Source organism: Melospiza georgiana, chromosome 28, assembly GCF_028018845.1.
Source record: "Melospiza georgiana isolate bMelGeo1 chromosome 28, bMelGeo1.pri, whole genome shotgun sequence".
NCBI classification, from domain to species: domain Eukaryota; kingdom Metazoa; phylum Chordata; class Aves; order Passeriformes; family Passerellidae; genus Melospiza; species Melospiza georgiana.
This window is the reverse complement of record NC_080457.1, coordinates 2,304,262-2,329,051: the sequence shown is the minus strand read 5'-3', so window position 1 is coordinate 2,329,051 and position 24,790 is coordinate 2,304,262. Positions and strand designations below refer to the sequence as shown.

The following is a 24,790-nucleotide window of genomic DNA, read 5'->3' as shown; positions in this document are numbered from 1 at the left end:
GGCCGGGCTGGGCCGTGCCCCGGTGCCCCCGGTGCCCCCCGGTTCCTGTTGTGGGCGGCGGACACAGGGCTCACCCGGCAGCTGCTGGAAAAAAAAAAAATACGGACAAAAAGAAAATAAACAGGTCCCATCCCTGCACAGTGGCAGGAACACCCCTGATCCCCCCCAAGCCTGGCATGGGAGGGCCAGGGCTGCTCCCAAACCCCAGACTGCTCCCAAAACTGAGCTGGGAGTGTCACAAATGCATCAGGGCTGGCCCCTGGCGTAGAGGGACATGACTGTGGCCTCAAGAGTGGGAAGATCAGAGCTTTAGGGTACTGGGGGGGACCCCAAAGGGTTCTGTCCCAGTCTTTGGGGATGACCAGACAGGCAGAGCAATATGGGGAGCCCTGGGCTGCCCTCCTGCAGCAAAGAACACCCCCCTGTCAAAGAAGACTTGGAGTGCCACAGCCTGACCATGTCCCCACCCCGGCTCCCCTCCTCCCCTGGTACCCCCACAAGAATAACGAGCCAGGCACTAGAATAAATAAACTTTATTCTGGAGCCAGCCCCCCCCCCCCGTCCCCCCTCCCCGTCCTCCCCGTGCCGGCAGGGCCGGGTCCCCCATCCCCGCGAGGCCGGGACTGGCACCACCCTGTGCCCCCCACAGTCCCCTCCCCGCCTGGGGGGCCGGGGCAGGGCCCGCCCGGTGCCCCCCGACTCTAAATCCACTAAAATCTCAACAACAACAACAAAAAAAAAAAAAAGGAATTTAATAATAATAAACCGTGTGCCCCCCCCTCCCCACCCTCCCCCGGCAGCGCCCGCCGTGCCCCCTCCACCTGCACAGGCCTAAAAACCCCTCCAAACTTTTACAAAGGTTTTAAAACGTATTTATAGATATTTATAGATATTTATATATATATACTTTGCTTTCTTTTCTCTTTTAAATGACTCTGCTTCCTCGGCGTGCGGGGCTGGCCGGGCCCCCCCCCCCTCGCAGACGGCCGGGGCGGGGTGGGTTGGGGAGGGGGTGGCTCGGTGGTCGCGATCCCGTGGGTGCTGGTGCTGGTGGGGCCGGGGGCGTCCCCGAGGTCCCCGCGCCCCTGAAATGTGACACAACCAACGCGCTGGGCCCGGGGCTGCTGCGGGGGGATCCGCTCCGCTCCGCTCCGGCGGGGGCTGCCGAGGAGTCCGCCCCGGGGATGCGGGGGCTGCAGCCGGGCCGGGCCGGGCGCGGGGGCTCCCCCCGGTACCGGCGGCTCTGTCCTGGTGCGCGCCGGGCGCGGTCACGGCGAGTGCGTGGCGGGGCTGCTGCGGTTGGAGCTGGGGGAAAGGCTGGGGCTGCAGCTGCCCGGGGGGGGGCCCAGGCTGCCCCCGCGGGGACCGCCCGCCTGCCCCCCCAGCGTGTCCATGCCCTCCGAGTTCTCCAGCATCTCCTGGATGAGCGGCGGCATCGAGCCCGGGATCTCCATCTTCAGCGTGATCACCCGCTCGGCGCCTGCGGGACGGGCAGGGTCAGCGGGGGCTGCCACAAAGGGGCACTCACAGAATTGGCAGCCTCCAAGTGGCAGCCCCCAAATGGTGCCCAAAAAGCCCTCAAAATGGCACCAGCAAAACTGGCAGCCCTCGCCCAAATGGGTGCCCAAAAACTGGCACCCAAAAAATGGCACTCCCAAAACAGCAGCCTGAAAGTGGCACCCCCAAATGGTACCCAAAAAAACCCTAAAATGGCACCACCAAAACTGGCACCCCTCCCAAATGGGTGCTCAAAAACTGACACCCAAAAAATGGCACACCCAAAACAGCAGCCTGAAAGTGGCAGCCCCAAATGGTACCCAAAAAAACCCCAAAATGGGACAGTAAAACTGGCACCGCCAAATGGTACACAAAAAAAACCCCTACATGGAACACTAAAATTGGCACCCCCTCAAATGGGTGCCCAAAAACTGGCACCCAAAAAATGGCACTCCCAAAACAGCAGCCTCAAAGTGGCACCCCCAAATGGTACCCAAAAAAACCCTAAAATGGCACCACCAAAACTGGCAGCCCTCCCAAATGGGTGCTCAAAAACTGACACTCAAAAAATGGCACAGCCAAAACAGCAGCCTGAAAGTGGCAGCCCCAAATGGTGCCCAAAAAAACCCCAAAACGGGACACTAAAACTGGCACCCCCTCAAATGGGTGCTCTAAAACTGGCACCCAAAAAAATAGTACCGCCAAAACAGCAGCCTGAAAGTGGCAGCCCCAAATGGTGCCCAAAAAGCCCTCAAAATGGCACCACCAAAACTGGCAGCCCTCCCCCAAATGGGTGCCCAAAAACTGGCACCCAAAAAATGGCACTCCCAAAACAGCAGCCTCAAAGTGGCAGCCCCAAATGGTACCCAAAAAAACCCCAAAATGGGACACTAAAACTGGCACCCCTCCCCCAAATGGGTGCCCAAAAACTGGCACCCAAAAAATGGCACTCCCAAAACAGCAGCCTGAAAGTGGCACCCCCAAATGGTGCCCAAAAAAACCCCCAAAATGGGACACTAAAACTGGCACTCCCACAAATGGGTGCTCAAAAACTGGCACCCAAAAAATGGCACACCCAAAACAGCAGCCTAAAAGTGGCACCCTCAAATGGTACCCAAAAAACCCTAAAATGGCACCACCAAAACTGGCACTCCTCCCAAATGGGTGCTCAAAAACTGGCACCCAAAAGATGGCATGCCCAAAACAGCAGCCTGAAAGTGGCACCCCAAATGCTACCCAAAATGGCACCAACAAAATGGCACACTAAAACTGGCACCCCCTAAATGGTACCCAAAAAAACCTTAAAATGGCACCACAAAAACTGGCACCCAAAAAATTTCACCATTTTTGGTGCTGCCAAAACAGCACCCTGAAAGTGGCATCCTCCAATGGTACCCAAATAAAACCAAAATGGCACCCCCAAAAGGCACCCAAAAAAACCCAAATGGCACCACCAAAATGTCATCCAAAAAGTGACACTGCCAAAACAGCACCCTCAAACTGACACCCCCAGCTTTGTTTCTCCCTGGGCACTGAGGACAAGGGACATGGTCACATCTCCAGCATCCCTGGAATATGCAATGCTGGATGTGTCCTTCATCCCCTCTGGAGGATGCTGAGTGACCCAACCCCCCCATTATCCCCTCATGCTCCCTCAGGACCCAAAGCCACAGGAGCCTCACCCTTGGCGCTGATGCTGCGCAGGTCTGTGATCTTCATGAGCATCTTGGGGAACATGTGGGGCTTGTTGGGCCTCCTCTTCCTCACGTAGATCTTCAGCGCCTCCAGCAGTGGCTCCTGCAGCTTGTCCACCTTGTCGGGCTGCTCCAGGTCCTGGCGGTCTGCGGAGGGGGCACACACAGTGGTTGAGGGGAGCAGCACATCCTGTGGGTTCCCATCTCCCACCGCTTGGGCTTCCTTTGGGCTCTCCTCGCTCAGCCATCGCGGGGAGCGCGGCCGGGCTGCGCCGGGTGCCCGCGGGCACTGGGCAGGTGCCCATCCCTGCACGCACCTCCGCAGATGAGGCAGATGGCACTGAGCAGCCCCGTCTCGGCGTCGTCCATCTCCAGCGGCAGCAGCTGGTTGGCGAAGGCGAACACCAGGTCGGTGAGGGGCCCGAAGCCCGCGTTGTGCATCTGCGTGCGGTTCAGCGTCAGCCCGTCCGAGAAGGTCATGGTGTCCTGCTCCGGCGTGTAGCGCGTGCAGATCCGCAGGATCTGGGGTGGGGACAGAGCGGGGAGCTCAGTCTGGTGTCCCCTCCTCATCCCTGTCCCCATCCCTGTCCCCATCCCTGTCCCCGTGTGTCAGAACTCAGCGCATCCCTCAGGGTGTCCAGAATTGCCAGGACCCCACTGGAGGCTTGGAGACCCTGGCACATGGCCCAGAACACCTGGGGATTTGATTGTGACCCCTGGAGCAAGCTGCCAGCTTTGTATGAGGACCTGAAAGTCACCGAGGTTTGAATAGTGTAATAATAAAATTATCACAGGGTGGAAATGTAGATTTTAGGATTTTTGGTATGGGGGTTATGGGGACAAGATGGAGGAACTTGGGCGTGTCCAGCCTTTCTTCTTCTTCTTGTTCTCCATTTTCTGCAGTGATGTTGGCACTTTGGGATTGGATTAGAGTAGAAGTGCACTGTCTAACACAGGTGATAGGTATTGGGAATTAAGTGTAAATATGATATACGTAGCTTGTAGTACAAAAGGACAACACAGAGAGTGCCTGTGGCTGCCCTGCTGAGCAGACCTCAGCTGGGCAGAAAGAAAATTTTATAAATAAGAATTGATAAACAACCTCAAGACAGATAAGTGAAGAGTCCAGACTCATTCTTCAGCCACGAGGGCCGAAGCAGAGACATCCTGCACATCTTGGGGCAGCAATAACAACCAAAACCCGAGAGCCCTGCTCACCAGGATGTCGAGGCAGGCGGCTTTGAGGAGGGTGATCTGGTCGGCGATGGTGAGCGTGGTGAAGCCGGGGAGCTGCTTGGCAAACTCCACCGTCTTGATGATGCACTTGGTGGACAACTCGCTGAACTTGTCCCACAGGTCGATGTCCAGGGACACGCGCTGCTCCGAGCTGTTGTTCTGTGGCAGGAGGTGGGGGATGAGGGCACAGAGGGGGTGCCACCCTCCCCAGCCCCCCAGGACCCCCCAGACCCCGTGCCACTCACCGTAGTGTATTTGCCGAGCTGGCAGAGCGCGGGGAAGGTCTCCTGGTGGGCTTTGCGCACCTTCTCGATGAGCTCCTCCACCTCAGGTGTGATGATGTAGCTCTCCGAGCACTCCGGCTTGGGCACGTCCTTCTTCTTCTTGTTCCGGTCATTGCGGACGGCTGCAGGAACGGCAGGGTCAGTGTCACCTGGTCCTGGTGCCACCCAGCCCCTGCCCCACCCCTCAGGGCAGGATGGGGACCTGCCACCAGCAATGGGCTCAGCTGTAGTGACAACCTCCATCGGCCCCACGACCCCCAAGTCATCAGTTAGACCCTGCACCCTTGGGGGGACCACACTCCTTGCCAAGGGGACAGTGCTCTGCAAAGCCAACACATCAGAGAGGGACCCCGGGGACAGAGAATGGCAGCTGAGCCACCACGCTGGGTGAAGGGCACGGGAGACACCCTGGGGGTGGCAGCTGGGAGGAGCCCCAGCCCTGCAGGGATCAGCCTCTGTAGGCTGAGAGGGCCAGGACCCCTCTTGGGTGCAGGGGGAGCCCCTGGGATGCTGAACCCCCCCTGGCTCTGCCAGCTCCTCCCAGGGGTCCCAGTCCCCCAGGGGCTGCCAGATGGGGCAGGACTCAGCTGTGCCCCAGCAGCCCTATCCCCCCCGGGCACCCACCGTGGGGGCACAGCCGGGCACCATGGCAACTGCCAGCGGAGCAGGGAGGCCTCCTCAGCGTCATTTATCTCTGACATTATCAATCACGTGTTGCCTGGGCAACTGCCAGGCTGTGACACGATCCCAGGGGGTCCCCATCCCCCTTGAGCCTCGCTGGGCACGCAGTGGGGGCTGCTGGGATGGCCCATCACACCCAGAACCCCCCTGACGAGGACACGGCGTCCCTTCACCCCTGCCCTTCATCCCCATCCCCCTTGAGCCTCGCTGGGCACGCAGTGGGGGCTGCTGGGATGGCCCATCACACCCAGAACCCCCCGACGAGGACACGGCGTCCCTTCACCCCTGCCCTTCATCCCCATCCCCACTCACACTCCTTGGACATCCCGACTTCGAAGCACTTCTGGAGCCGGCAGTACTGGCAGCGGTTGCGCGTCACCTTGTTGATGATGCAGTTCTTGTCCCGGTGGCACGTGTACACCATGTTCTTCTGGATGCTGCGGCGGAAGAAGCCCTGGGGACCCCGCACGGCCCCGTCAGCGCCCGCCACAGGCACCCCGAGCACCCCGAGGAGCCCGGGGAGCCCTTGGTGGCACTGGGGACTGGTGGCAGCGCTCACCTTGCAGCCCTCACAGGCGCTGACCCCATAGTGGTACCCCGAGGACTTGTCCTGGCACACGAAGCAGGGCTTGTAGATGCGGGGCAGGGGCGGGGGCGAGGGCGGGCTGGGCACGATCTCCTCCGAGCTGGTGCTCTGCGTCTCCACGGCTGTGGGCAAGGGGAAACACTCAAAACACGGAGCCCTCCAAAGCAGGGAGCCCCCCGTGCTGCACCCCAGCTCCGGGGGTCCCGGCAGCCCCAGCCCAGCCCTGCCCAGCCCGGCCCTGGCGCCAGGTCGAGCAGGGCCAGCGGGGAGAGGACGCGTGCTGGGAAGATGCAACGTGACATTTCCAGGTCACAGAGACGATGTGGAATTCAGGCAGACAAAAAAAAGGGAAAGAAAAAAAAAAAAACCAACAAAGAAAAGAAAAGAAAAGGGCCGGGATCCCAGGAGCCCCCGGCCCAGGCAGCAGCACTGGCAGTGGATGAGGGGATGGAGGGTGCAGGGCCAGCCTGGGGGGGCAGTGCCACACACTCAGTCACACGTGTGGGCACACGAACAGTGTGACACCGCACACACAGGGTGACCCCCACAGCCCCAGGGTCACCCAGCACCCCCAGCCAGAGCCTCCCCAGGAGGGCACAGTGGCACCCAGCTGGCACCCCGAGGTCTCCCAATGGAGGACATCCCCAAGGGCAGTGCCACCTTTGTCCCCGTAACAAGCAGACCCTGGTCCTGACAGCAGCACAGGGGACACAGCCAGTACACCCCTGCACCCCAAAACCTCATGGAACATGCCTGTTCCCCTCCTGCACCCCAAAACCTGCAGCGATGTGCCTCTTGCACCCCACAAGCACCCCCATGCCCTGCAGGGATGTGCCCAAGTCCCCCTGTTCGGACAGGGAGGGGTTCAGTGCAGGTGGGGTGCACCCCTGCAGCTGGGGGGGGGCTCAGCACATTTGGGGTGCACCCCTGGCATGTGGGGGGGGGCTCAGCACGGTCAGGGTGCACCCCTGGAGCTGGGAGGGGGGGGCTCAGCACAGTTGGGGTGCAGCCTCAGCACGGGGCACAGCCAGGCAGGGGTTAAACGCTCCCCGGCTGCTCCGGGATGTTTGCGAATGTTTTTCTGCAGCCGAGCCAAGCGAACCAGTCAAACAGGATATTAAAGGCCAGGCCCGGCGGGGGAGCCTGGGCCCCCCCCCCTGCCCCGCCGGCCCCTGCACCCCAAAAAGGGCCCCAGGGCCGCCCGAGCCCCCCCCGGGAGCGGGGAGCCGCGGGGAGCCCCGGATGGGGACACCGGACCCCAGAATGGGCCCCAGAGGAGTGGGGGGGCTTGGGGTGAGGGGTGGGGGTCCCCAGGGCGGCAGTGCCTCGGGATGGGGCCGGGGAGGGGACAGCAGGACAAAGCCAGCCCTGACGCGTGTCCCCAGGCAACAACGGGGACAGGGAAAGTGCGGGGTGTGACAGGAGCGTGTGGGGCAGGGTGGGGGGTACCTGGGGTGGGATGGGAGTGTGTGGGGTGGGAAATGAATGTATGGGGTGGGATGGGAGTGTGTGGGGTGGGAAATGAATGTATGGGGTGGGATGGGAGTGTGTGGGGTGGGATGGGAGTGTGTGGGGTGGGATGTGGGTGTGGGGGGGGATTTGAATGTATGGGGTGGGATATGAGTGTGTAGGGTGGGAAATGAATGTATGGGGTGGGAAATGAATGTATGGGGTGGGATGTGGGTGTGTGGGGCGGAATATGAGTGTATGGGCTGGGATATGAATGTATGGGGTGGGATTTGAATGTATGGGGTGGGAAATGAATGTATGGGGTGGGATGTGGGCATGTGGGGTGGGATATGAATGTATGGGGTGGGATGGGAGTGTATGGGGTAGGATATGAATGTATGGGGTGGGACACGAGTGTGTGGGGCAGAATATGAGTGTGTGGGGCAGAATATGAGTGTGTGGGGTGGGATACAAGTGCCTGGGGTGGGATATGAGTGTATGGGGTGGGATATGAGTGTATGGGGTGGGATACAAGTGCCTGGGGTGGGATATGAGTGTATGGGGTGGGATATGAATGTATGGGGTGGGATACAAGTGCCTGGGGTGGGATATGAGAGTGTGGAGCACCGGGGGAGTGTGCAAGGCAGGAAATGAGCGTGCAAGGCGGGACACAAGCGTGTGTGCGGGGCTGGGAGGGTGCAGGGTGGGACTCGGGGCTGCGAGGTGGGACGTGGGTGTGCGGGGTGGGATCGCGGGGTGCGGGTGGGACAGGGGCGCGGGGGCGAGCGCCGGGCAGAGCTCCCGGGCTGAATAAATCACCGCTGCCACTCGAGGGAGCGGAGCCATTAAAGTGACTGAGAGAACGTCGTCTATAATTTATCGCCTCTTTTATATAATTTAAGAACTTCCTCGTGGAGAGCTGCACTCACAAAACGCGGATTTGACAAGATTTTGATGTGCTGGATGCGGAGCGGGGGAGGGGAGCCGGCTCCCTGCGCGTCCCTGCGCTGCCAGAGCCGCGCCAGCACCCCGGGAATCCCCTGCCACCGCTGCCACCACCGCGGAGGGGACACGGACACAGCCACCAGCCCGGCCAGTTCCCCAGGAGCCCCCTCACGGCAGCGTCAGGGCTGGGTGGGCACAGAGCAGCACCCAAAGGCGCTGAGCGGGGCAGGATGGGTGCCAGGCTGACCCCAATGCCCGGGCTCGGCCCGCAGCAGGATGAACCCCGCTGTCCCCCCCGGCCGAGGCAGCGCAGCCCGGCTCCAGCTGCAGACCAGATGCTGCGGCTCCGCCAGATCCCGGGCGAGCGCAGCCGCCCCCGCCCGCGGCCCCGCCGGCTGCTTCCTGCCCGCGCCGGGGGACCCCGGGGCACCCCGACACCCGCACCCCCGCCCCGGCGTGGGAAAGCGCCCGCGGGGACACCGCGTGTGCCAGGGCCCGCGGGGACACCGGCTCCGCACCGCCACCACCCCGCCGGGCTCCGGGACACAGCGGAGCGGAGCGGGGAGGATGAGGATGGGGGGGATCAGAGGGGAGCCCACCCGGGGGTCGCACAGGGGGTCCCCTGCAGGGCCGTGCCAAGGGGTCACAGCCCCCCTCACAGGAGGGTGGAGGCCCAGCCAGGGCTTCCCTGCGGAGGAGAATCCCACGTGCCCCGAATTCCTGCGCCTCTGCAGGAGAAGGGGGAGGAAGGGAGGGAGGGAGGGAGGAAGGGAAGAGGGTGCCGGGAGCCCAGGGCCGTGGGGTGCCCGCTCCTGCTCACGGGCACCGCCTGCTCCCCACGGGCACCCTGCCCAGGACCCGCTGTCTGCGCCCTGCCAGCGCCAGGGTCTGGCGTCCCCAAACCCCGACACACCCACAGCTTTCACAAGGCCATGTGAGGCCACCCCGTGCCCGGCGGGGGGGTGCCACGCATAATCCAACCCCACGTACCCCTCTGACACCCCACAGCACTCCAAAAACCCCCAACAGCACACGGCTCCACAGGGCAGGGGGCTCCCACTGTCTCGGGGGGCTCCTACAAGCTTTCCCACCACCCTCAGGAGCTGCCTCGTGCCTCTGCTTCCCCACGGGGGTGTGGGTGGGCTCCCCGTGCCCCCCAGAGCAGCTCTGGCTCTCATGCCAACACAACACGCCCCGCCGGGCAGGGCAGTGCCACGCTGGGCCAGCTGCCAGCACCGCGGGGCCAGCGGGCACGGCCGCAGCTGGTTCTGAGGAAACTGAGGCACGGCACGGCACGGCTGAGCCCTGCCCGGGCTGGCACCCCCGGGCTGGGGAGACACGGGCACCGTGAGTGACGTCGGGAGCGGGGCACGGAGCCAGGGAGCGCCGCCAGCTCCGGCCGCCCACACGCTCGCCAGGTCATGGTCACCGTGACCAGAGCCCCGAGGTGCCCCAGGCAGGGCAGGGGCACAGGGCCAGCAGCGCTGCGACCCTCGGGGAGCCCCCGCAGGGCTGGGGGGCACAGAGAAGGGACAATATCCCCCAGCGACCCCGCTCGGGGCAGAGCCAAGGGGGCGGCGCTAAGGGTGGCACTGGAGCTGGAGACCCCCGTGCCCACTTCGGGGGCAGCCCCCACTCGTGGCAGAGGCAGCCGGAGTCCCCGCGTGTCCCCAGCGCAGACAAAGGCCCCGCGGCCGCGCTCGGTGCCAGCGCAAAGGTCGAGCGGCCCCGAGACAATGAGGGGAGCGACACCGGGGGTCCTTGGCACAGCGGGCACCCCGCACGGGCCTCCGCCAGGGATCCCCGCCGCCCTTAGCGGGGTGAAAGTCCCGCGGAACCCGGCAGGACCTTCCCGGGCCGCTGTGGTGCCCCTGGGTGCCAGGACACGACAGCCGGGACAGGAGACTCCTCCAGCCCCCCCAAACCTCACTCGCCCCCACACCGTGGGCACAACGGGCAGCAGGGCTCCACATGCCCGAGGGGGAGCAGCTCCAGGCTGGGGGCGCTCGGACGGCGCTGCCCGTGCCCCTCGCTGCCCATGGCGGTGCCCTCATGCCCTCCGTGCCCCCCCTGCGCAGGGCACCGGGCCGTGACCCCTGCAGGGACACGGGGCAGGGTCCCGCCAGCGGGAACGGGACCGGCCCGGCCCCACATCCACCCCGTGCCCAGGGGGACCCCCCGAGCCGCGGCAGGGTGGGGGCCCAGGCTGGGGCTCCCCCGCGCCTGGGCAGCGGCGGCGGCTCCGTCTGTAGTTAATTGGATTTTCCCGGAGCCTTTATCAGGAGAGAGCGAAATTCCCGGCGGAGCCCGGACCCCGCTGCGAAAAGGGGGGGGCGAGAGGCGACCCCCCTGTCCCCCCCCCCTTCACCGAGCTCAGCCCCGGCTGCCCCCGAAATAGGGCAGGGGGTGTTTAAAGAGCCGGAGGTTCCGCGCACGGAGCGGGTGGGGAGGAGGCTGAGGGGGCTGAGCCCCCCGCACTCAGCTCAGCCCCCCGCCCACGGCCCCCGCACCATCCCCGCAGCGCCCCCCGCACCCGCCCGCGTTCCGGGGCCGCTCTCCCCGGCCCGATGCGGCGGGCGGGGGGCCCCGTCCGCCCCCGGTGCGCGGGTACCTACAGCGGCCGGAGCTGCTCCACGGCGGGGGCCGGCGGGGGGGGCAGCCCCGGGGGCCCGGCCCGTAGAAATCCATGCGGAGGAAGGGGCCGGGGGGCAGCCCCGCCACCGCCGCGCCCTCGTACATGGCCCCGGGGCGGCGGGGGCGGCTCCCCCGGCCGGGGCGGCCCCGGGCGGTCAGTGCCCCCCCCCGCGCCCCCGGGGCGCCCCGCGCCGCGCTGCCATCGCCCCGCGGAGCGGCCCCGCCGCTCGCTCCGCGCCCGAGCGGCGGGAGGAGGAGGAGGAGGAGGAGGAGAAGGAGGAGGAGGAGGAGGCGGGGGGAGGGGAGGAAGGCGCAGCCCCGCCGGCTCTGCGGCTTCGCCAGCCCCGGTCCCTCCCGGCACCCGCCGCCTCCCCGCGCTTAACCCGCTCCGCGCCGCGGGGCCGCACGAGAGGGGACACGGACACCGGGCACGGGACACGGACACGCGGGGGGCGCACGGACACGCAAGAGAGAAATGGACACGCCGGGGGGGGGAGGGGCACGGACATAGGACACGGACAAGGGACACCGAGAGGGACACAGACATGCAGGGGGGGTAACAGACGTGGTGGTGACACGGACACGCGGGAGGACACGGCGGAGAAATGGGCACACGGGGACACGCAGAGGGCCGCGGACACGCGGGGGCAGTGCCAGGCAGCGGCGAAATGGGGAGGGGCTCAAGGCGGGGCTGGGGGGCCCGGGGGTTGCCCGGAGCAGATGACGGGGCCCGGGGGTCCCGGGGGGGTCCCGGGGGGGTCCCGGGGGCTGCCCGGCGGCCGCAGCTCATTTGCCTAATGGGATGCGGGTGAACTGCGGGTGAACCCGCGGGAAGGGCTCACCTCGGCCTGACCCTCCGGGGGGTGTGGGGGTGGCTCTGTGTACATGCATGTGCACGTGTGTTCATGCATGTTCCCAGTGCATCATGCCTGTGTGCATCCCCGCTGCGGCGGCGCCACGCTGTGTGCTCGTGCTGCACAGACACATGGGGAGGTGTGTGTGCCTGCACAGGGCTGCCTGTGTGTGCACGCGTGTGTGCATTCATCCTGCACACACATACATATACACACACGTGTGTGTGACACCGTGTCCCACCGAGCACGTGAACACACGAGTGTGTGCACAGCCCCCTCTACCCATCTGTGTGTGCATGCACACGTGTGTGCTGGCGTGTCACCCTGCAGGGCACAGAACCCTGTGCCACCCCTCCCCTCCACACAAGGCCCTGCTGAAGCTGACACCACAAACCCGGGGAGCCTGAGTGGTGACAGCGGGGACGGTCACACGCCAAGGACAGGCCCTGGGGGTGCCACTTCCCTCTGCAGCCGTGATCTGCCTGCACAGCGGGCACAGCCACGCTGCCCCGGCCCCAGCTGCCCAGCCCAGGCTGCCCTGGAGGGAGAGGAGCCCCCAGCTGGGCCCTGCCATGGGCAGGAGGAGCACAGGCCGGGAGGATGCGGGCACTGCCTCACACATCTGCGTATCTGCGTGTCTGTGTGGCTCTGTGTGCGTGTGCATGTGACTGTCCTGTGTGCATGTGTGGCTGTACATATGTGGCTGTGCACATATGTGACCGTACATGTGTTGCTGTACATGTTTGGCTGTACATGTGTGGTTGTACATGTGTGGCTGTCTGTGTGTGTGGCTGTGCATGTATGACTGTCCCTGTGTGTGTGGCTGTGCACATGCGTGGCTGTACATGTATGGCTGTCCTGATGTGCATGTGTGGCTGTACGTGTGTGTGTGGCTGTGCATGCGTGTGTGGCTGTCCCTGTGTGTGGCTGTGCACACGTGTCCGTGGGTCTGTGTGTGTGGCTGTACTGGCTGTACGTGTCTGGCTGTACACATGTGTTGCTGTCTGCATGTGTGTGGCTATACGTGTGTGGCTGTACATGTATGGCTGTCCATGTGTAGCTGTGCACATGTGTGGCTGTTCCATGTGTGGCTGTCCCTGTATGTATGGCTGTACATGTGTGGCTTTTCCATGTGTGTGGTTGTGCACGCGTGTCCATGTGTTCCATGTGTGTGACTGTCCCTGTGTGTGTGGCTGTGCACATGTATGGCTGTACATGTGTGGCTGTTCCATGTATGACTGTCCCTGTGTGGCTGTTCTGTGTGTGTGTGGCTGTTCCATGTGTGGCTGTTCCATGTGTGTGTGGTTGTACATGTGTGGCTGTTCCGTGTGTGTCTGACTGTACACGTGTGGCTGTTCCGTGTGTGTGTGGCTGTACATGTGTGGCTGTTCCATGTGTGTGTGGCTGTCCCATGTGTGTGTGACTGTACATGTGTGGCTGTTCCATGTGTGTGTGGCTGTACATGTGTGGCTGTTCCATGTGTGTGTGACTGTACATGTGTGGCTGTTCCATGTGTGTGTGGCTGTACATGTGTGGCTGTTCCATGTGCGTGTGGCTGTACATGTGTGGCTGTTCCATGTGTGTGTGGCTGTCCCATGTGTGTGTGACTGTACATGTGTGGCTGTTCCGTGTGTGTGGCTGTGCACGCGTGTCCGTGTGTCCGTGTGTTCGTGCGGGGCTGCGCAGCGCGGCAGCAGCGCCTGTTTAAATAATAATGGCAAGTCGGGGCTTTGCTTAGCCAGCAGGTTTCGAACAAAAGCCCAGCGCTGCTCCAACTTCCTGCAGCGAACATGACAAATGTCTGCTCTGACTCATTTACCAGCGCTGGAAAGAATGTGCCTGCGATGGAGGGGACGGAGGGGACGGCGCAGGGGACGCGGGCGGTGGCACCCGTGCCAGAGGCCGCCCCGACGGGCAGCGCTTCCCATCCCGCATCGCTTCCTGCACCGCTTCCCGCATCCCCTCCCGTCCCGCGTCGGCGGCAACAGGAAGAAACAGAGATTATTAAAAAAAAAAAAAAAAGAAAAAAAAAAAAAAAACCCAAACACAAAGCCTTAATTGCAGAGCCAAGAGGAACTGGGCGAGGGGACACCCCGCACGTAAACCCCGCAGTGTGAGGGGGACAGGCACACCCCGCCCTGAGCCTGGGGACACGACATCGGGGCCCTTCCCGCACCATCCCCAGCCCCGCATCCTGAGCGATGCTCCGGGGGCACAGAGCCGCCTCCAAAGGGCTGATGCAAACCCAACCCACCCTCCAGCCCATGGGGACCCCATGGAGAACCCCCCCGAGGCAGAGGGGATGGATTTGGGGTGGCAGGGTCACAGGGACGCCCGGAGCCCCCACAGGAACCCCCCCATCCCTTCCCCCACCGCCGCGCCGGCACCTCGGGGCCCCGCAGCCCCCCTCTCGCCCGCCCACTTCAAAAGACCCCATTTATCCCCTTCAGTCGCTTTTGAGCCCGGCGAATTCCCGGCTGGAGCAGGCGGCTCCCCCCGGCCCCTGACAGTGATAGAGAACCTCCGCCTAATGGGCTTTCCCAGGCCGGGGGCCCAGCGCCTCATCAATCTTGGCCGGGCAGCCATGGGGGGGTCCCCAGCACCGCCGCACCCCGCGGGGCTCCCCCCGGCCACTGCCCTGAGCGGGGCCCCCCGGCCCCCCCCCCCTCTGCCGCCCCCCGGCCTGCAGGGAGCACGTTTTGCTCATTAATTTTTAAAAATTAATTAATTACGGGGCGCTGCGGGGGAGCGGCTGCGGCGCGAGGAAACCGGAGCCAGCGGGTTGGGTGACAGAGGCAGCCCGGAGCGGGGCCCCTGTCCCGGCAGCGGGGCCGGGGGGCTGGGCTGGGGTCCCGGGAATCAGCCAGGCCTGGGAATCAGGGCGAGGAGCCCCTCAGGGACCCCCCAGACACGGGAGGGGACCGCAGGGACAGGCGGGCGCCACAGAGACCCCAGGGACGGGGATGAGGGCACAGGAACGACCCGGAGGTGCCACGCGTGCCAACATGGGGGTACACACCTGGCACAGGGCACGGGGCACGCTGCTGGGTGTGTGTCAGCAACACACAGGCACTGAGGGCGCTGATACACACATGTGACACACGTGTGTGTGCACACAGGGACTGAGGGCGCTGATACACACGTGACACACGTATGTGTGCACACAAAGGCACTGAGGGCACTGATAACACGTGACACACGTGTGTGTGCACACACAGGCACTGAGGGCACTGATACACACATGTGACACGTGTGTGTGCACACACAGGCACTGAGGGCGCTGATACACACATGTGACACACGTGTGTGTGCACACAGGGACTGAGGGCGCTGATACACACATGTGACACACAGGGACAGAGGGCACTGACACACACATACACACACGTGACACATGTGAGCGCACACACAGGCACTGAGGGCACTGACACACACACACATGTGACACACGTGTGTGCACACAGAGGGCACTGGCACAGACACACACGTGACACTCGTGTGGATGCACACACAGGCCCAGAGGACACTGAGATACACACATACGTGACACATGCATGCACACCCTGTCCAGCCCCAGCCGTGCACAGACAGGCACAGAGAGCACCGGCACACACATGCACATGCATGACACGTGTGCTCACCGTGCGCAGCCCCAGGTATGAACCAGGCACAGAGGGCACTGACACACACACACACACACGTGACACACATGTGCGTGCACACACAGGCACAGGGGGCACTGACACACACACACACACACGTGACACACATGTGCATGCACACACAGGCACAGGGGGCACTGACACACACACGGCCAGCCCGGGGCCGCACAGCTGCAGCACATCTGGAGAGGGCGGGACACACGGTGAGGAGGGGGTGGTGGCACCGGCGGGACACAGACACGGGCACCTCCCTGCGCCAGCAGTGGCACCACAGGACACCCCAAAACCGCAGCACCGACCCAACCAGGGCACCCAGCAGCGGTGTGGATGCTACAGGCAGGGAGGGCAACACATGGCACCCCCACCCCTGGCATCGCTCGGGCACCCAGCAGGGAAAGCCAAGGGGAAACTGAGGCACGGTTCCCCACCCGCCTCAGGACAGCCGTGCCCGCGGCCCTGTCCTCAGTGTCGGGGAAGGGGGGGGGACACAGCGGCCCCCCCAGCCTGTTCCCACACGCCCGGAATGGCCCCAGAGCCAGCGCGGGGGAGTGGCCCCACCCGCCGACACCCAGTCGCTGAACTGGTCCCACTGGGTCCCACCGCCGCCGGGGCGGCTCCGGCGGGGACAGCACCCAGGGCCGGCCCTGCCCGGACCTGCACCGGCCCCCGGGGCCAAGGACGGGCCGGGGGGGCCCCGCCACACCCCGAGCCACGGGGTTGGCCCCGGCAGCGGGCGCCGCAGGGCACTCATGCTGCAGGGAGCAGGCACGGGGTGAGAAGAGGTCCGGCAGCCGCACCACGGCGTACAGGGAAACTGAGGCACGCTGCGGGGTGCTGGTTTGGGGGGATCCCGGGTGGGAGCCCGCGTCCAGCAGCTCGCAGCTGCCGTCGTGGCTGGCAGTGATTACTGGGGCTGTGATGGACGAGGCTGTCACGGGGAAATGGGATCGGGAGCAGCGGTGATGATGATTGTCTTCATCGCCGTCATCACCTCCCTCATGGCAGCCCCACCACCATGAACAAAGAGCCACCGTCCCGTGGGGACACAGCACCCACAGGGTGGTCACAGTGAGGGACAGGAACGCCCTGCAGGCCATTAATAACCAGCCGCTAACGAAGGTGGGCACAATTAATGACACAACCTCACCAGGGCCGCTGACCGCTCCCTGCCTCAGTTTCCCCAGCAGCAGCAGCACTCACAGGGACACACAGAGAAAAGCACCACGGAGGCCTCAAAATCAGCTCCCCACAGGTGTGGCTGGGAGCAGGGAGACCCTCCCTCACCAGTGCCACATGCTGGGGACAGAGCCTGGCCCAGAGGGGTCCCCACGGTGCCCCCAGCCCCCCCAGGGCCCTGGTACTCACTGGCAGGTGACGGGGTGCTGTATCCACTGACGGGAAGCTGGTGCTGGATGCCAGCCAGGGTGCTGGGCGGAGAGAGCCCCCCCAGCATGTGCGGGAAGAAGAAGGCGTAGGGGGGCACGGGGTAGCCATTGAGGTGCCCCCCACCCGGCGTGGGGCAGGAGCTGCTGTTGCTGGCCATGGTGGTCTCTGTGCTGCGGGGGGCTCTCAGGGGTGGGGTCCTGGGGGCCAGCAGAGCATGGGGCCCGCGGGTGCCCTGCTGCCGGGCTCTCCTCACAGCTGCTGCTGCTCCTGTGGTGCTGCAGGGGGAGCAGAGAGGGGCGTTAGCACAGGGGCTGTGACCCCCGACACCCTCACACCCACCCATCCACCCACCGGCCGTGCCTCAGTTTCCCCAGGCACACATCCCCTCCCGGCCCCAGGAGGGCGCAGCCGGCCGGGCCCGGGGCTCCGTGCGGGATTAACGCCGATCCCCCGATTAACGACACCGGGACGGCGGCACCGGCAGGCGCAGCTCGCTAATCCCGGCTTAGCTGGCTGGGTGGGGGACGGGGGGACGGCGTGGGGACGGCCTGGGGACACTGTGGCCCCACAGGGCACCCCCTGCAGCCAAGGGCCACACCGTGACCCCAAACCCGCTCTGCCATGCCAGGCGTGGGACACGGGGCACGCAGCAGAGCCTGGGGGCAGCAGCCCCTGCCCCAGCCCGGGGGGCTGCAGGGCAGATGGGGACGGGCAGGGGGGGCACACGGGCACACCGGGGTCCCCTGAGGACAGCGGCTCTGCTCCGGGCTGGCTCTGCCGTCACGGCCACGCTCCCACTCCGGCTGCGCTCTCCCATCCCTGCACAGATCCTGGGGGGGCTCAGGGGCCCGGCATCGTGGGGAGGGGGCTCAGCCCCCCCCAGGACCAGGACCAGCACCGGGGGGCTCTGCCGGCCTCAGGGCTGGGCTGTGCCCATCGGGACACCGCTCTGTGCCATGTGCCACGCCGTGTGCCCACCGGCACGGACCCCTGGCCCGGCCGGCCGGGGGGCGGTGGGAAGGGGGGTGCGGGGCTTTCACAATCCCGGGCTGGCTGTTTATTTAAGTGCTGGCGCGGGGCCCGGCGGGGGCTGTTTATTTGCCGAGAGTGCTGGCTCCCGGCCCCGCGGAGGCGGAAAAGGATCCAGAGGAACAAGGCTGGGCCGCCCGGCAAGGCGCTGGGGAGGGGCCGGGATGGGCATGGCCCTGCCCGCCCCCCTAGAACACAGCTGGGAGCACCCACTCCAGGCAGGACCCCCATTCTGCCAGCTCACCCCAGCACCCACTGACCCAGTGGGAAGCACCCATGGGCACACCCATGGTGCTGCCACCCTGGGGTGGGCACCCATCAGTGCCTGGGTGAGGGTCACAGCCCCCCCAGCACCCCAGTGAGCGTGGGATTCCCACAGGCATTGCCAGGGCACGGCGCCGGGCGCCAGCTCAGCATCGTCCTGGGCACAGCCCTGGCCTGGGCTCCACACATGGCCCTGCAGGGAGCTTGGCCTGGCTGTGGGGCACTGCCCATGCCCCCCCCCCGGCCAGGCCGTGGCCCCCGAGCTGTGCTGGCCGGGGGGAGCCAGGGGAGGGAGGCGCGGGAAGAACTGTTTATGTTTGCCGGTGCCAAGTGCTGGCCGGGCACCGCGCCAGCCGTGCCGGGGCCCAATTACTCAACCCGCTCAGGCCCCCCCACACGCTGCTGGCCAGCCAGGGACTGAGCCAGGCCAACACCACTGGCCTGGTCACCCCAGCGACCCCCCCTTCCCAGGGCTCCACACCATCACAAGTGGCCAGGAGGGTCCAGGGATGGTGGCCAGCCTTGGTGCCATGGGTGCTGGTGGGCAGGAGGAGCTGCTGCCCAGAGGAGCTCCCCTGGGACCATGTTCTGCCACAGCTGCTCCCCAACTGGGGGATCGTGGGCATCCCAAATGGGGGTCCTGGCCGTCCCAAAGGGGGGTCCTGGCTGTCCTGACCAAGCTGCATCCCCAGAGCCCCCCTGGGTGAGCAGTGTGGGCCCAGGGGCCGTGCAGCCCCCTCAGCAGGGCCCGTGCTCTCCCGCCCCGACGCCTTTTCCTCCAGTCCCCGCAGGAGCTGGACGAGGCCCGGAGCTTCCTGGAATCCAGCGCCTCGTTCCAGCCCCGTGGAAAACGTTGCTGCGGGGCCCGGGCCAAATGCAGCCACGAGGAACCTCCCAGCCAGGCCGGGGGTGGCCCCCGGGAGCGGACGGACAGACGCACGGACACGCGGATCAGACCGTTCCCAGGGCCAGCAGCAGTGGGGCTGGTGGGGGACATAATTTGGGGGCCCGTGGCTGGGGGTGAGAGGACGCAGCTGGGGTGGGACACGGCTGCTCAAGCCACCATCCAGCTGTGACCCCAAAGAGAGCACGAAGCCCTCTGCAAAAATGCGGGCACACCCTGACAGGGCAGGCAGCGCTGGCACGGTCCCCTCCCAAAAAGGCAGCCCCCCCATTGTGACCCCCCAAGGTGGGTTCAGCACCCACATCCACATCCAGCATCAACCACAGAGCACCCCACCACAACACCCCCTCGCCAGTGCCCACCCCAGCCCACCCTGACACCCCCCTGGCACCCAAACCAGCCCCAAACCCAGCTGTGCTTCCTGTCGGGGCACACGGTGATGGCAGCAGCAGCGCCCGGATGTGACACGCCGTGAGCGGGGGCACCGCCCTGGCACCCCCGGCAGCGGGGGGCAGCGGGCCCGGGGGTGCTGGGGGGTGTTTGGGGGTGCCTGGGCAGAGGGCAGCGACCCAGCCCTTCCTGTCACGCCGGCGGGCACCGCGCTCCCGGCCGCAGCTTCCCCTTGCCACTCTCGATTCCCAGGCAGACAGGTTTCACTTCAGTCCCGGCCCAGCCGTCACAGCCCGTCACCCCAGACTCTGTCACCCCGCTCCCCTGCCACCCCAGAGTCTGTCACCCCACTGCCTGCTGACCCCTCTGCCCTGCCACCCCACTCCTTGTCCCCGTTGCCACCTCAGGCTTCACCACCGCAGCGTCCGCGCTCCCCAAACCCGGCGGCGGCCGCCGTGTGCGTCCCCCACCCTGCCCAGAACGGGCCGTGGGGACCCTCCCCGTGCCAGGCCGTCCCCGTGGCGTGTGGGCACAGCGGGGTTGCCGTGCTGAGGCACGGGGGCACAGGATGGCAGCCTCCGGGCAGGGCAGGAAGCGCCTGCGGAGCCGCTGCGGTTGCAGCCTGCGGTTTCCTCGCTGGCAGCAGAGCCAGCCCGGGGTGGCCTCGCACGCGAGGCCAAGGGCCCGGCTGTCCCCATTGCCCCCCGCCGCCACCGGCCCCTCCCCGGGCAAGGCAGCGGGGTTTGCAGGTTGTGCAGGCGTGGCGAGGTGCTCCCCTGACGGGGCTGCTGAGAGAGACCCTCTGCCGTATCCCCAAAGCTCTCCTCGGTGAGTCACCGTCACGTTTCTCACGTCCCCGGGCAGGCGTGAATCATGCCCAGCCTGCGGCACGGCCGGAGCCAGCAGCACACACTCGGCCAGCGAGCGCCGGGCTTGAGGCTGCTGGGAGCAGCAATCTGAGGATGCTGAGAGCAGCGCACACCCCAGGACCTACATTCTCCTCCTGAGGGCCAGCAACAGACCCAAGGGCTTGTTCGGCCCCACTGCAGATCCCTGGGCAGCACTGGTGTTCCAGCATCCCAACACCAACCGCAAGATTCACTGAGCCACCACGGCTCCCCCAGCACAGACACAGCGCCAGGGACACCTCACTGTCCATGCTGGCCTCCCCAACCCACGGAGGCACATGGGCACCCTAGGGAGTCACCGCTGGCCCTGCAGTGTGGGTCCTCACCCCTGCACCCCACATCTCGCTGCTGCCAGGAGCCACAAACTGAAATTCCACCTGTTGCGGCCGGGCCGACTCCGGTTACGCTGGGAACGCCGCTCCGGTTACAGCTCCCGCACCCAGCACCAGACACGCCATTCTTCTGTGGGAACAGGTGCCCCAGCCCCCGCCACGGCCCCTGGCATGGCCACAGTTGTGCCACAGCTCCACCGGCACCGCTCCGGCCTGGCTGCGCCGTGGGTGCCCTGAGAGGAGCAGGCCAGTCGCGAAGGTGCCGTGGCGTCGTGATCCACCAGCCCCTCACACTGTGGGGACAGCACCCTGGAGAGACACACACACACCCCCACCCCTGCCTGCCCATGGAGGAGACACCCCCAGGTACAGCCCGATCGCCATCCTGCATCCCAACCCTCAGGATGAAAGCAGGAAGCCACAGGCCCAGGGTTCACTGTCCCAGAGCACCCAGGGGTCACAGAGCACCCCATCCCAGGGGTCACAGAGCGCCCCATCCCAGGGGTCACAGAGCGCCCCATCCACAGGGTCCTGCAGTGCCCCATCCCTGGAGCCCCCCATCCCAGGCTCCCCAAGCGCCCCATCCCTGGGGTCCCAGGGTGCTCCATCCCTGGGGTCCCCAAAGCACTCCATCCCAGGGCTCCCCAAGCACCTCACCCATCTCAGGGGGGATGCCCCCCATTCCAGGGCTCCCCGAGTGCCCCATCCCCGTTCCCCGGGGGCTCCCGGGCAGCAGGGGGATGGTGCCCCAGCAGCCACTCGCGGCAGTCCCGGTTGTTTTTAGCCGAGGCTGCGGCGGCAGCCGGCGCCCTGGGAATGGCGTGCCGGGAACAGCGCGGCCCCAGACAGCCCTCGCTGGCTCGGCGACAGCCGGCAGACAAGTGCAGCTGGCACGGGGCCGCTCGGGACACGGCGCGGGGGGGACCCGGCGGGCAGGCGGCGGCGCGACACCCCCGGACACCGGGGTTTGGTGGCACCGTGCCCCCAAGCCTGGGCAGGCTCCCGGGAGCGGAGCCCTGACGGACCTGGGGGGGCACAAACCGTGACACACCGAGCCGTGCCCGGGCTGGCTGCGGGCGGCCAGGCGGCCGTGCGCCGCTGCCACGTCCCCTCGCCATGTCCCTCGTCGCTGCCCGGCTCAGCGGGGACAGCGGAGGGGACAGCGGAGGCCACGGCGGGCGCACGAGGCCCCTCGCCGGGCCCTGCCACGAGCCACCCCCCGCTAAGCCGCCTCCAGCCGCAGGGAGATTAACCCATTTTCCGTAATCAGCACATGTGTCACCGCAGATATGATCGCACACCCCCCCTCCACGCTCGCTGTGCCCCCCCCCGAGCCGGGGCTGGCGCTGCCAGGGGTGCCCCACGGCACGGGGCACCTTGAGGCTCCAGGCACGCACTGCAGGGCGCTCACAGCTCCCCTCCAGCCTTGAGAGGTGCTGCTGCTGCAGCGCCCCAAAAAGGGCCGGGGGACCCCAGAGCTCAGCCTCGCTCTTTGCGACAGCACCGCCATCGGCGCTGGACGGTGCCAGGACGGTGGCTCAGGGCACGCGCGGCCAAATGTGGCACGTTGTCACACCAGAACCTCGTGGATATAAATAGATGCAGAGCGGCGCGATGGTGAATCCCAGCGCCGCAGGGCAGGCGGTGGCGGTGGCACAGCCGTCCCCAGGCTCTGTGGCCGCGCCGCCGCTGCTGCCACAGGGACACGGAGGATGTATGAGGACAGCTGAGCGAAGCCAGGCGTCCCTGCGGGATGGAGCAGCCGCAGGCACCACCAGGCAGCTCCGGATGAGGCGCAGGGCAGTGCCCTGATCCTGCCATCCCGCTGTCGGTGTCACCGTGTCACCGGGGGGGGCTGCGAGCAACGGGCAAAGGGGACAGACACCCACCAGGACACCCACGGGCATCCCCAGGGCGAGTACCCCCGGAGCAGGCGCATCCTCCGGCCGCACCAAGGTCACCCCCAAGGGCAGGGTGGGGGCCCACGGGTGACATATGGCCCGGGAGCAGTGGCCGCGGGGCCGCTAAGCCACCGAGCCGTCACCCGCTAATCCCGGCAGGGGACGCGGCGGGCGCTGCACCCGCAGCCACCAAACCGGTGCCCGCCCGGTTCCCGGAGCGGGGGCACCGCCTTGGGGAACCCCCGTGTCCCCCCCAGCACCCGCCGCGCTGCGGGGCGGCCCCTGCCACCAACGGGGTCAAAGGTCAGAGGCACAGATTTGGGGGACGGACGCACAGATTTGGGGGACGGACGCACAGATTTGTCCCCGCACCGGTGCGCCCCAGCTTGGGGTGCTGCTCCCCGTTACCGGGGGGGGTCCCCGCTCTATCGGGGTCGAACACCCGAGGGGCTGCACCCCCAAGCCCCCACCCCGCCCGGAGCCCCGCCGCCCCCAGCCCGGCCCCGGGCAGCTGCTGCGGGAGGGAGGCAGCGGCCGCCGGTCCCTTCCCCGGCCCCGCCGCCCCCCGCCCGGCTCCCCCGGGCCCCCCCGCCCGCCGCCGCCCTGTCAGCCGCGCAGAGCGATGGCTTCCTCCGCCCGCCGGCCAGGAAACGGCGCAGACGCCGCTCCCGCCCCCCGGCCCCCGGCGCCCCTCGCGCTCCCGGCCCCGCTCCCCCGCCGGGCCCCGGCCCCGCCGCACCCCGAAAAGGGGAAGCGGCCCCGGCCCCCCCCCCCCCGCCGCGGCGAGGTGGGGGCGATGGGGCTGCACCGGCGGCCCGGGGGAGCCCGGTAATCCCGGGCTGGTGTCCCCAGCACCGCGCTCTGTGGCGGCCGGCCGGTTCCCGGTGGGGTGCAGAGGCTCCCCGGAGCCCGCCCCGGGGTGGGGGGGCAGCGCTGCCGCCCGGGAGCGCCCGGGCTGTCGGTACCGGGAGAGGGAACTCCGGCACCCCCGAGCCCAGTGTAGGAGGCAGAGGTCGAAGCCGCGATCCCGAAGCCGCTGCGGCTCCGGTGCTCCCGGCAGCCGCAGCCCGGCGGAGTCCCTCCGCCGCTGCGGGAACCCCGGGATCACCCGTTACCGGAGGGGGATCCCCAGAGGCGGTACCGGAGCCGCACCAAGACCCTCCTTCCCAACCCCGCTCCCACGGGCACATCCAAAGCCCCCTCATTACCTGCTCGCGGAGACTCCAACACCGAAATCCTTAAACCCGGGGAGTTCCCGGTGGTGGCTGCATGGCGGCGGCACCGGGAAGGAGCGGGGGGGGAAGGGAGGGGGGGGGGGGTTCGCCCCGGCTCAGAGGGGTGAGGGAGGGGTGGGGTGGGGGCTCCCGGGGGGGTTCACCGAGCGGCGGCCGCGGCCATTGCGAGTCATGTGCTCGCGGGGAAACTTTACCCGGGGCTGGGCCGGGCGGGGCGGCGGCGGCGGCGGCGGCGGCGGCGGCGGAGGGCGGGGGGGGGAGCGGGAGGAGGACACGCCCCTCACGGTGGCCACGCCCCCGCCCCGCCCAGCTGGCCAATGAGGAGCGGGCGGGGGCGGGGCGGGGGCGGGGCCAGCCGGGCTTTGTAACTCTTTGAAGTCTCCAGAAAGCGGAAGGGGAGAAAGTGGGTGCGCGCGCCGCGCCGGGGGGGGGGGCTCTTAAAGGGGCCGCGCAGCGCAATTTCGATACCCCTCCCCTTCCCCCCCACACTCATAGGAGGAGGTGCTTCAATCCCCCCCCCCTCAACCCGCTTCCCTCTTCTCTGACTCTGGGTACCCACCCCGGGTGGAGGATTGAAAACAGGATGAACACATGATGGAAAACAGGAGGTGGGTTCTCCAGGGATGTAGGGAAGAAATGGGAACACACTGCGGGGAAGAGAGGAGAGGGATGGGGAGTCACTGAGCTGCCCCCCCAGGCTCAGAGGGGAAGGGCTGGGGGCACCTGTGGCACCCCGGGGGTACAGAGTGCCTGTAGCCAGAGGAATTCCCTGCTCTCTGTCCCCGGAGAGATGCTGGTCATAGGAAGGGGATGGCGATGGAGACACGGATATGGACCAGGCTGCCCAGAAAGGGCTGCACCCACCAGCACAGCCCAGAGCCTGCGGCACGAGGGCTGGGAGGGCAGTGGGGCAGGAGCT

General features: G+C 66.5%; 1 protein-coding gene across 2 annotated transcripts; it reads right to left on the bottom strand.

Annotated features, from left to right (window-relative positions):
* Positions 1 to 807: 807 nt before the first annotated feature.
* Positions 808 to 23,922, bottom strand: RARA (retinoic acid receptor alpha). Of its 2 annotated transcripts, XM_058041724.1 has the most exons (9): positions 23,845 to 23,922; positions 16,888 to 17,183; positions 5,952 to 6,100; positions 5,705 to 5,846; positions 4,673 to 4,833; positions 4,410 to 4,586; positions 3,509 to 3,713; positions 3,180 to 3,338; positions 808 to 1,480 (listed from the first exon to the last, which is right to left on the bottom strand). In XM_058041724.1, the coding sequence occupies exons 2-9, from the start codon at positions 17,063 to 17,065 to the stop codon at positions 1,269 to 1,271; spliced, it is 1,383 nt and encodes a 460-aa protein (XP_057897707.1). In that variant the 5' UTR covers positions 17,066 to 17,183; positions 23,845 to 23,922; the 3' UTR covers positions 808 to 1,268. The 2 variants fall into 2 exon arrangements, with proteins under 2 accessions (XP_057897707.1, XP_057897708.1); XM_058041725.1 differs by lacking the exons at positions 16,888 to 17,183; positions 23,845 to 23,922 and adding an exon at positions 10,988 to 11,111.
* Positions 23,923 to 24,790: the final 868 nt, after the last annotated feature.

What these genes read in the sequence shown, in the direction of transcription:
- RARA (XM_058041724.1), bottom strand. Translation starts at nt 17,065, where the DNA reads ATGGCCAGCAACAGCAGCTCCTGCCCCACGCCGGGTGGGGGGCACCTC. An exon ending in CCGCCTGCCTCGACATCCTG is followed by an intron (nt 3,714 to 4,409) that starts GTGAGCAGGGCT and finishes TCCCCACCCCAG; the next exon opens with ATCCTGCGGATCTGCACGCG. An exon ending in GCGCAGCATCAGCGCCAAGG is followed by an intron (nt 1,481 to 3,179) that starts GTGAGGCTCCTG and finishes CCCGTCCCGCAG; the next exon opens with GCGCCGAGCGGGTGATCACG.